At 36.5% G+C, this 12,624-nt stretch overlaps 1 protein-coding gene across 8 annotated transcripts in view; it reads right to left on the bottom strand.

Annotated features, from left to right (window-relative positions):
- The window catches only part of LRBA (LPS responsive beige-like anchor protein), a 576,880-nt gene that overhangs the window by 462,182 nt on the left and 102,074 nt on the right, over nt 1-12,624 (bottom strand). For all 8 annotated transcript variants that reach the window (XM_067551903.1, XM_067551904.1, XM_067551906.1 and 5 more), the window contains 5 exons: nt 8,367-8,459; nt 6,606-6,714; nt 5,966-6,047; nt 3,038-3,161; nt 2,533-2,725 (listed from right to left, as the gene is read on the bottom strand). In XM_067551903.1, coding sequence (XP_067408004.1) covers nt 2,533-2,725; nt 3,038-3,161; nt 5,966-6,047; nt 6,606-6,714; nt 8,367-8,459 — 601 coding nt within the window. The remainder of the gene's footprint in view (nt 1-2,532; nt 2,726-3,037; nt 3,162-5,965; nt 6,048-6,605; nt 6,715-8,366; nt 8,460-12,624) is intronic.

The following is a 12,624-nucleotide window of genomic DNA, read 5'->3' as shown; positions in this document are numbered from 1 at the left end:
CATTAATCCCACACAATTAGAAATTAAATTAAAAAACTGGTTATTTCCTCAGCACTATTAAGAAAAAAATATTTAGATCCCTATGATTTCTGGTTCCATAATACTTTAAAAGCATGCTAGAAATCAAACAAATCAGCAATGCACTTAGCATCTAGCAATATACCAACTGAATTATTTCTACACAGTATTATAAAGTCATTCAATATAAAGAGTCAGGATAATTTACAACTTTTTAAAGTAAGTGTATAGTAGGGTATTCAAAAATGTAAGTAAATTAGGAAAAAGCCATTTTAAGAATTCATTACCAATTGAATATTAATATCAATACATAAGGAGCGCTCCCACTAGTTGCAGGGTAAAATGTAACCATTAAATTTACCAAAATTTAATTTAATCTGAAAAGACACAGACTAAGGTTTTAACAGTCCTATTTATTTTAAAAAGTCTTAATTCTTGCAGCAGACGACTATGAAGACTACTGTACTTTTTAGGACCAGTATGCAACAAAATGAACCATTCCAGATCCTGTTTAACTACTTCAAATCCAGAACACCTTCTACAACCCACCCCACTTATTGACCTGCTCATCTCTTTTCTCCCCCACCACAGACCTCCCCCACAGCACAGAAAAAACCAGGAGGAAAAATGTTGGACCCGGAAAGTCAACAGATTTTGGCTTTGGAAAAGTGAAGCTGGAAGTGTATTCCACAGCCGAGGACACGCTCACTAAAAATTTCCTGGCTATAAGCCCGCTTCATGATGGAACCTGAGCAACAGAATGGTGGGCTGGAGACTCAAGCACCTCAGATCCCATTTGGTTTAATATCACATGGGAACAAAGGCCCTATCAGATAACTAGAACCAAATCCATTTTAAGAATATAGCATTATTTGCATCATTGAGTTCCTGTTTTCAGAGATTTTATAACTTGTCCAGAATTTCTTTCTGAATATTTGGCCCCCACAGGATCTCCTACAAACATCTGAGTTTTCTCTACATATTCTGGAATAGTTGGGTGAGCCATTCTGAGTTACAGGTATGAATTTATATATAATTAGGGGCCACAAATCCATTATATTGTTTGGATTTTAACACTGTTTTTTACGTTTAACTTTACCAAACATTAGTGCTCATTGCAGACTGTGCCTTTTTTCTTAAAATTATGCTGTCTTTTAACAAAACTTCAGTGGCCTTTACTCTGGCCACAAATTCCATCCCACTCCATCTATACACTGCTATGCTGGTAGAAACGCTTGAGGGTTGATGTAGAGTTGGCATAGCAAATAATTAATGCACCATTGTGCCACTAGAGTTGCGTTTTGGCATGGATTAAGATCTGGCCCCAGATCCTTTGCACCTGTAATGTCATAAAATGTTAATTGACTAAACATTTGAAGCATTTTTAGTATACAGACTCTTCTTCCCTCTCACATATAAGCACACACAATAGATTATTGAGCTGTTTACTGGGTCAATAATCAGTGATCTTCAAGATGAACAGTAATGCTGTTGTGGTCTAAATAGACTGACACTTTCTGAGCGGAAATTAACCCATGTAAAAACAGTAATGTGGGATTACAATGTGCAGTTTTGTATACCCTCTTTAAGTGGGTAAGTCACAAACTTTTAAAAATACGTAACATACAACTTAAAAGATCCTAAATAAACCTGTCTGGAAATCTAGAACACTAGTTCCACAGCTTTTTATGCTAGACTTTTTTCTTTTCTTTGGGTGTGTGTGTGTGTGTGTGTGTGTGTGTGTGTGTGTGTGTGTGTGTGTGTGTGTGTGTGTGTGTGTGTGTGTGTGTGTGTGTGTGTGTGTGTGTGAGAGAGAGAAATCAAGTGGTTGCTTTTTCTAGTTCTGTATCTCAATTTGGAAAAAAAAAAAAAGTTACTGATAAAATGTGCTTTATGGTGACATTCAGGTTGTTACAAGCCAACAAAATCCGTGAAAGAAGGAAGGCTGACACCCCTATTTGTACATCCCTATTCTCCTTCAGCCTCTTTGTGTTCCTGTCTCCCTTCCTGGTTTAACAGATGGAATGTCAGTCTGATTTCTTTAATTTTGCAATTGTTTCACTGCCTTTTGATGTTACTAAAAGGTATTTTTGCTTATGAATAGATAAGGTGCGCCACCTTGTGTTTAAAAATGTCATCCCATTATTAATGCTCAGAAATCCAGCACAAACTCCACTGAAACTCTCCTGATTAACCCACTTTGGGAAACGTTTAAGTACCACTTTTACTACAAGTGAACATCATTCTGCCATAAGCAACAGAAAAAATATTGTGATTAAAGTATTCTGACAACAAAAAGTCATCTGTTTTCAAATGTGATAAGGAATACACTGAACTTTAAGTTTACGGTGTTATATAGACTGTTCAAGACACCAAATTTCTACTTATTCAAATAGATTATTTCTATTGGAAGGCTTTTATTTGACACAGCAACTAAAGGCTCCAAATTTCTTTAGACAATACAAAAAAATAAGTTATTATAATTTCCAGAATATTTTTCCAGGAAACACTCACCTTTGAATGTGTGATTGATAATGTATCCACCCAAACTCGCCAGCCACCCCACTCGTATTTGACTGCATGGTAAAGCAAGATTCTAAAAATGGCATACACCATTTCAGTTATCTTCTGCTCTTCAGAGTTCTTCGGATTGAAATAGCAAAGAGAAAGCATCCACTCCTGCCACACTGAGCACTGCAGCAAACTCCTGCAAAATACACACTTGCTGCTAAATCACATCTCAAAATGGACAAGCATATTAAAAAACACAAAGATTATTCAACTTTTAGAGATCAGACATAGCAGGTGATAAATGTTACATACATAAAAACATGACCGTATGCAAGCTTCTCTAGCCTTACCTGTAGAAGCCTAAGAGAATACAGCATTTTTAAATGGCAACATAGCCTAAACATTGTTGCCTAATGAGGCTATTGTAGCTTAGTCCTAAGAGAAGACAGATATGTAAGACATTGTTATTTACATACGGTCTTTGTATGCACACAATGAGCCCTCTTACCTCCTATTTTCTCTGCTGGTATTAAAAAGTTTAATCATGTCGGACAGAAAGGCTCGACGAACCTCCAGAGTTTCCGGGCACTGGGGAGAGTTACGTAGTAGGGTCGCAATTACTTTCAATACCTCTGTAAAACAGTTCATAAGTAAATAAAAAACAAGAAATAAAGCACCTCAAGCATTGGAGTGTATTAGATTCCGTTCACCAACAGGAAATATTTTGATAAGATGGTCACTTTATGAAAAACTTACTCATAAAAATATATTCTGTTTACAGAAAGAAGGAAAAAGCGTCTCAACAGGATCAAAGATGCATATAAGAAGAAATATATTGCTTCCTTCTTTCAAGAACTTCCGTAACTATTCACACTCAGTGGGATTTTCAAACAGGACACACCCAGAAATTTTTCACATAGGATACACAACTGAACTACTCTCACTTTAACTTAGCCTATCGCCACTCACAGTTGGCCAGACTGACCCTCCATTATTCAGTGTTGGCTGGTTCACAATGGAAGTGGAATTAGGCCATTATGTAAAATGTTGGAATTAATGATGGTTTAATAATCACCACTAATCCTTACTATATCACAAATGATTGGTTTAAAAGGAAATATCGGTGTTTACTGAGTATCTTTCAGAAATATGTTCTCTGGAAGACTAGGAACATATCAGCTGATGAATCATGTTATACAATAAAACATGAAATCCAGGGGCATCCCTAGGTTTCTCTCTCTGAAAATCAATTATACTGAATTTATAGAATGTTAACGATTTCTTTGCAAACTTAAAAATAAGTTTCAGCTGTAAAAAATAATGGAAGTTTGAAAAAAATGGTTTCTTTGGTGAAATTTTGATTTGTACAGTACTCTGTTAGGGGGCCAGAATACACACATACATTCTGATTTTGGAGAGATGGAGATTGGTTTTTCTTACTTTAAGAAAAAACTGAATTAACTTTGAAAACAGACAAAATAGGTCAGAATTTATGCCTAGCCACTTTCACAGTTTCAATTCAGCTTCTAATTTTAAGTTTCAAAAACATTTTCCCTATTTAATAAAATATAAGCACCGACCTTATGTTTACTCAGGAAGAAGTTATCATTCCTAACATGCCTGAGTGAGTCCAGACTTCTAGGTAACTGTACTACGAAGTCTGTGTTAATCTAGCAGGGACTCTGTCAACTTGCATTAACTGAGTATATGGGGTTTAGAAGCCCACAACTCATAAGATAAGAACGGCCATACAGGGTCAGACCAATGATCTGTCTAGCCTAGTATCCTGTCTTCTGACAATGGCCAATGCCAGGTGCTTCAGAGGGAACAAACAGAACAGGTAATCATCATGTGATCCATCCCGTCGGCATTCCCAGCCTTTGCCAAACAGCAATCCCTGCCTATTCTGGCTAATAGCCATTGATGGATCTATCCTCCATAAACTTATCTAGTTCTTTTTTTAATCCCATTACAGTCTTGGCCTTCACACAACATCCTCTGACAAGGAGTTCCACATGTTCACTGTGCGTTGTGTGAAAAAATACTTTCTTTTGTTCATTTTAAACCTGCTGCCTATAAATTTCATTTGGTGACTCCTAGTTCTTGCGTTATGAGAAGAAGTAAATAACACTTCCTTATTTACTTTCTCCACACCAGTCATGATTTTTCAGACCTTTATCATATTTTCCCCCCCGCCCCCCTTTACTCATCTCTTTTCCAAGCTGAAAAGTCCCAGTCTTATCCATCTCTCCTGTATGGAAGCTTTTCAATACCACTAATCATTTTTGTTGTCCTTTTCTGTACCTTTTCAAATTCCAATATATCTTTTTTGAGATGGGGTGACCAGATCTGCACACAGTGGTCAAGATGTGGGCATACCATGGATTTATAAAGAGGCAATACAATATTGCCTATCTTATTATCTATCCCTTTCCTAACGACTCCCAACATTTTGTTAGCTTTTTAGACTGCTGCTGCATATTGAGTAGATTTTCACAGAGAACTATCCCCAATGACTCCAAGATCTCTTTTTTGAATGGTAACAGCTAATTTAGACCCCATCATTTTATATCTACAGTTGGGATTATGTTTCCCATCTCAACCCATCTCTATCCCACTAAGAAGACACAACCAATTCTCCCTTCATACATTGACTACATCTACCAGAAAGCATATAACATATCCTCCAAACGCAGGTCATTTTCCTCCATATTTATTTCCCTTCCCCAGACTCTGAATGAGATATAATGATGGGGATACTATATATTAAATGACAATGCAACTTTAAAAGTGAAAATTTACATTTCTCCATGAATAATGAAATACCATAACTTTATTATATCACAAACAGATTATATTAATATACACATCTTAAGAGGAGAACTTTGTACTTTATCAAGTTCCTAAGAAATCTAAAGTCTCAAATCAGGATTTTTTTCTACAAAAAAAGTTACCCTAAACAATATAGTAAGCAGATACATTTCTTCCACTCCAAATCTGGAGTTTCTGTATTAAATGTAATTTAAGATGAATGTTACTTCCATACTTCATGTAATTTAGTCTGACATCACTAAATAATGGCATCAGAATTGTGCTGAAACCTGAACATGTATTAAATCAAAATACCCTGTGCATACAAGTCTTGAAAAACCATCTCATACCATCACCACTACATAACAAAAAGGTTAGTAATAAATTATGTATACATTTAGACACACAAAATGTCTTTCAAAAAGCTGAAGACAGACATGTTTCCCAATTAACTCCAACTAAACATGCATTATCTCCCCTCTTGCATGAATGACTCTGTAAAACTAACTGTGACCACAATTCAGACTGCTGGACATAATTAATAAGCTGCTTTATTATTATTTTTTTTAATGACAAACATTTTTAGCTTAACAATGATGTAATTTAAAAGATATGTAATGCTTACGAGGATTTTGTATCTTCACTGTTGAATCTGGGTCAGGATGCTGTTTATGTACTACTTGAGTGCAAATTTGTTCAATAAGAATCTGGGGTAAGGAGGAAGAAGACACAGTATAAGAAAAGCTATTTAATGTTCACTAAAAAAGCTTGCCAGAGAATGGTTGATCCCCTTGCTTATCACAAGGTTTTCTACAGCACCCATCATTATATCAACTTAGTGCTAAAATTGTACTGAAGTTTCCTTGTCATTTAGTTTAGTAATTGAATCAATCTTTTTTTAACACCAATTTTTGCATTTCCTGAGATACACAATTAGTATCTTAATTATAGGGGAAGAGGTTCCCTAAATTTAATCAAAGTTGTAATAATCTTAAGCCAAGATCTCAAGTGGAATGAAACTCTCAGAAATAAAGTATCTATTTAAATCATTTGATTTAACTGTTATTAAAATGATTCACAATGAGCTACATCTATATCTAAATTAAGCAGAACTTCCAAAGTAGTAAGCTTCAGAAAAGCTTAACTGTATCTCTAGCTAAGTTTCTAGTGTCATCTGGAACATATTAGCACAAAACATGCAAGCAATTTTATAAGGTCTTCTAAGTAATTAAGAAGATTGGATTCCAACTACAGTATATTACTACCTCAAACAGGACATTGTACGTGGTCATGGTGATTAAGCCTGTATGAAGCATCAGCCTTTCAGCCAGCAAAGAGAATAATCCATGTCCAAGCATGACTTCAGCTTTTCTCCTAAAATACAGAAAGACAGACAGTAAATTAAGGTGTCTCTAACGTGTTAGGTATGTGTACACTGAAGCAGTGCTAAATTGGTGAAGGTGTTTCAGCATTTTATTTTGTTGTCTCTCCGTTCTGGGAACGTTGGGACACAGGAACCCTTAGCTGCCAAAGATAACAAGCAAGCTGCCCACTGGGGACTGATGAAAACATGACTGCTGGAGGGTACAGTATCTGAGCCTCTGGCTATATCTTCACTGCAATCAGGGCTGTGGCGGCAGCAAAAGTGAACATACCCCAGCTAGCTCAAACAACAATAGCACTGAAGCTGCAGCAAGCAGCACAGGTCAACCACTCATATACATTCTCAGGGTTCTGGGTGTCCAGCCTGTGTTGCCACAGCCTCACTGCTTCTGGTATTTAAACTAGCTAGACCAAAGCAGGTATGTGTACACATGCTGCAGTCACACCTCTGACTGCAATGTTGACATAGACTGTGACAGGGGTCACTCACATATTGTGTGCCAACGTCCTACCTCTTCTCAGGTGCCCACAGAGCTGGAGTCAGACTTTGGGGGACCCTTGATAATGATATAGGGAAGAGTACAACTTCCCCATTCAACTCACAAAGACTGCTTGACCATGAGCATTAGCTGGTAATTATATTAACTGCAGTTGCAGCAATTTCCACCATTTAAATAAGTTGGTGGAAACTTATGTTGTACTTTCTGCTGCAATTGGACAACTACATAACTTCCAAGATCTACAATAAAAGCTGAGGGCCAATGTTTCAAGACAAAAATTGAAAGATCTATGCAAAGTTCATTCTCCTTGCCACCTCTGAAGGTGGAAGCCCTAATTAAAGACAGATGTCGGTAGGCTAACAGATACCAGGTGGCTATGCATTTGTGTTCTGGATGGTTGGGGCATAAAAAAGGGGGATCAGCGAAAATATATTAGAATGGATTAAAGCTAGAGTTACCAACCCCAGACTCTGTTTAGTTGACTTAAGAATCTCTTACTTTATTCATCTTCACTATAAAATTGGTAAGAACATCAAAGTGAATATTTACAGAAGTGTTTCTGCTGTATGCCGAACAACAATCCGTGAATACCTATGTGTTTTAGATCTGAGCTAGGGCAACATCAGCTCATTAAGAAAACCTTTTACCATGGTTAAATTTCAAATCACATAACTTGTCAGGTGTACTGTGTTAGGCATATAGCAGAAGATACTCATTTTAATATTTTTGCCAATTTTAAAATAAAGATAAAATAAGACACTCTTAAGGCTCCTTCAGTTGAGTCCAGAGTTGGTAATATTTGCTACTAATCTTACTGTTCTAATTGTTACTATATATTTAGTTGGAACTATGCAAGCATGTTACATTAAAAACATAAACCTATAAACTGACGTGTCACAAATCACTAGGTAAGCTTGATGGCGAAGCCCGTTTTGATGCTATGACAAGTTCCTAGTTGTGAGTAATTCCACTAGATAGGGAATGGTTTATGAAAAAAACAAATTGAATGACACTGAGGAAAGAACAATACCTACTATGTGTAGAAGTTTTTATTCTGTTACATGCCAACAGAACACTTTAAATGTGTGTAACAGCATATATAGAGAAACAGTCCCTTTTCTACAGATTTAAACCAGTACTTACTTAGGTGCAAGATGTTTTAAGAAGTAGCCCATCACTTTTAGAGCTTGCACCCTGATCCCTTCACTTTTTGATGCTAGAAGTTTGTAGACAACCCTAAATTAAAACAAACAAAAGACAAAGATTGCCTGAAATAGCAACTAAGAATTTCTACATTGACAAATTAACTAAAGCATACTACAAACAAGTTTGTACTTTGGTTCAAATTAAAGTGACAGATATTGATAAGATTTAGAAATATGGGATGACATTTTCCTAAATTATATAGTACTTTGTACTGTTAAGTTTTAAAGTTATACGTGGGAATTTTGAAATCTGAATTCTGATAGAGTCCCTAAAAATATCAGTTGACATAAAAACAGTATCTGTGGAAAGGGCATTGTAATTTCAGTACTCAAATCGGTCTTCAGCTGATCTCTCACTCAGACTATAGTACAGAAAAAGCAAACAAATTATGTTTGTTGTACTGTCAAGGCATCTAGCTATGGAATAGCTACAAAAAGCCTCCGTTCTGCTAACAGTTATTAGCTTTTAGCTAATAGTGTCATAACTAATTAGTTAATACGGTTATTAATTATTATTAGTTATTATTAACTAGCAGTTTTGCTAACCGTACGAGTTAGTATTAGACATTTGTTAACAATATTAGTATTTGACATTTGTGCCCCTTACTAGTCCTTTATGGCAGCTTTGAGAAGGATGGCAAAAAACAATGTCAACTGGCATTCTTTTCATTTCACTTATATTTGGTTTCTGCACCTCAGATTATTTAATTAAAAAACCACAGTTAATGAAAGAACACATTGGAATTTTAGCAGAGCTGTCTTACATACAAAATTGCACATGTACATATATACTCCCCTCCTTTTGGGAAGACCAAAAGTATTGTTCCCCTGTCATTGATCTTTCTTCAGATCATACTGCCACTTAACATAAAAAAATCCCTGTCAACTCTGGAACATGCATTGTACCTTACAATATCAACTCAAGGTAAAAAGGCTGGTTAGCACTTATCAGTCCTTTGTTCTTGGAACTCACAAAATTAAAAGCGACAACATGCAAATATACTGATGAGAAATGCAGAGTTTCCAAGTATTATTCCAGAGCATATATCTATATTTGAACTTCTAATTCAAAATTTTGACTGGAAAACGAGCAACACTCATGCTTCCATCTCAGCTAGCACTGAATCAATGTCCCACTATGTTGCTAAAGGATGATGTGCTGCATCCTTCATATGATATAGAAATTGACACACTGAGCACTTTGAGTATTCCTTTCTTAATTATTTAAACAATATGTATTTTTCCTGGCTACAAAGAGAGTAACATACCAAAAAAAAAAAAACTATATTAAAATATATACCAAAGAAACAAATGCCAGAATTAAGGTTGCTCACGCAACCATGATCTTTAGATGGTCACTTACTATTTTTTCCCACAGGACCTCTACCTCACTCAGTGCACAAGAAGGATGAGAGCTCAGGAAATAGGTATATATTCATTATTTCTTTTTATCCTAATCATTAGGCATGTGGCCCCTGCCTTATTTACCACACCCTCCAAGCACTGCACTGAATTTTCAGAATTATTAATTTCCACATGAGCTTTTCTAGGCCATTCATCACTGTAGTAACTCAGTGCTTCTCAAACATTAATTATTTTATTTTCACACCTCTGTGAGGTCAGGTGGTACATCTCCATTTTACAGATGGGGAACTGAGGCAACGAGACAGTACGGCCAGTATTGTCATAAGTGTCCATTACGAAGTATGCCCAACTTGGGGCACTTAAAGTCTGATTTTTCAGAGTAATTAGCTTTTTATAGCATTTTATATATTCAAAGCACAGGTCCCATTAACTTCAACTGTAGTTGTGAGAACTGAATCTTCTGCCAATCTGACAATACCTGTCTCAAGTTGGGAATGAAGAAAAGTGAGGAACACAATAAGTGACCACTTGTAAAAAGTTCAGTTTAAGTGATTTGCTTAGCATCACAGAGCAATTCTGTGGCAGAGGCAGGGACAGAATCTAATTCTCCAGGGCAGCATTCAACTGACATATTCAACTGACTGCAACCCCTGCCTCATTCACTGAACACTTTCCAACATCTGTGGAACCCCTGCCTTGCAGAAAACAACATCCTTCACTGCACAACCCTGATTCATCCTCTCAGCCAGTCCATTCTGTGCAGTGGGTGAGGCAGGGGTCCTGTGGAAAAATAGCACATCATCATGTGATTGAAGACTACATCGTAACGCATGCTCGGAAGGGCACTGAATTAAGGTCACACAACTGTTTGCTGACAGCAGAGGAATGTTGGACCTCAGGAATCTTGGATTCTATCACAGATTCTGGAGGAGAGTGTGCTCTGATGGTAGCAGGTCCTCCTGCCTCTGTCGTCCTGTCCCCACCACAGCCTGTCCCTTTCTACATCCATTCTCTAACACGTCCCTGTCCACCCCATTCCTACCACCCCCAACCTGCTCGACATACCCCTGCATTCAAGTCATTCTTTTTCCACAATGCCTGGACACCAACCAGAGAGCATAGGATAATCTCTTTGTTCTCATTTTTTCAGATATTTTGTTGCAGTGTGCACTGAACGTTTAGTTAATGTAGGTCATTACTCAACTTGTTTTTAAGGGTCCCAACAAATTCTAGTATATTGTTTTATTAATTGTTTAACTCTTAATGAACAAGGGAGTTGTTTGGTAAAATGTCAGAGTATTGGTCTAATTCCATTGATATGAAAAATACTGAAGGAAATTCTTTGATCACATAGACTGTAAAGCTCTTGTAATGAAGTAAAACATGCAGTGGAGCTTGATCTTTGACTAAATATTTTCATTTTCAGAACATTAAGATTGCTCTTTTTTCTAATGAGAACAGTGCCGCAGTCTTCATCGTGATGTACCTTCAACTCATTTGATTTTAGTTTGGTTATGTCTATGATATTCACTCAAGGCTCAAGCATAATTTTTTTGGGCCCAGTACAAACTCGTAATACGGGCTCCCACCCACACGCATACCCCAATCCTTCATCCCATACATACAATCTCATGAGCCATGAAAGTTTTTTTCCTCATGGTAATGGGGGTTGCAGCCAGGGCCTTCACCCCCTGGTAAAGTGTACCCTTCTCTCCTTCCCTTCCCACCCCAAATGTGGGAGCCCTGTATTAACTACATCTCTTGAATTTGTGTTAACTCCACTTGGCTTCTGTCCAAATGTGATAAACTCAAGTTTTTTTTTTAATTTAATTCCTTAATGTTCCATGAAATTATGGTGATTAGGCGAATGCAGATAACTAAGTCCCACACAATCTATGCAGTGAACATTTCGGGCCATGTGCCTCTTTATGAAAACAAGCTTTTAAAACTTGAAAGGAAAAAATTGGAAAGATTCAAAAGCATTTCTACTAGTATCAAAACTAGTGAAAAGGCCAATATTATTTAACATAAAAATACCATTTAATGCCTGGCTATTGATATTTTTAAGGACAGAACAAAGTGGATCGCCTTGTTTACCCACATCCAAATTTATTCCATAAATGCAGCTGCCACCATACCACAACCCAGAACACCCAGACAAAAGAAAAGGTCTCCCATGCTCTTCAGTATCAGAATCAGAGGGTGAAGAGTCAGCAGTTATTCGCAACAAGCAATACGAGAAGTGGTTTAACCTGAGTAAAGCAGCTGTGGAATGTAACCAGCTGGGATATAATCAGCCGAGCACAAAAGATGAAGGAAGGTAACACAGCCCAATTTTCTCAGTCCTTACAAGATGGCAGCTTACAAGACACCATTAGGGCTATCCAGTATCATGGAAAACATTAAATTTCCATATAGGTTATTTCTTAGCTAATATATTTGATTTTTAATGTTAAGAAAAAACACCCAAATATTTATATAGCCTGTGTGAAAAAAAAATGTATTTTTATTTTCAACATGGAGAGAAAGCATCATTTAACTCAGCTTTTTAAATTTTTAGAACACTTCCACTAGACATATAATCAGCTAGTTAAATGGACAGTACAGGCATAAGAAATATAACAAATGAGATAGGAAAACTAAGTGATTTCTCATAGCTGACTCACTATTCATACTGTGTTGCCCCTATGCTACTTAATAAAAAGAAAAAAGTTTATTGCCAGTTGTTAGGTAAAAACAAATACAATACGTTAGAGACCTGCCATAGCATTCAAATACTTTATTATTTAGAATTTTTATTAGTTTCCCAGAATGTAACAATACCATACAAA

Source organism: Emydura macquarii, unplaced genomic scaffold (genome assembly GCF_026122565.2).
Source record: "Emydura macquarii macquarii isolate MOO-44397 ecotype Brisbane River unplaced genomic scaffold, CSIRO-AGI_Emac_v2 contig_1363, whole genome shotgun sequence".
NCBI lineage: Eukaryota > Metazoa > Chordata > Testudines > Chelidae > Emydura > Emydura macquarii.
This window is presented reverse-complemented; position numbering and strand designations above follow the sequence as displayed.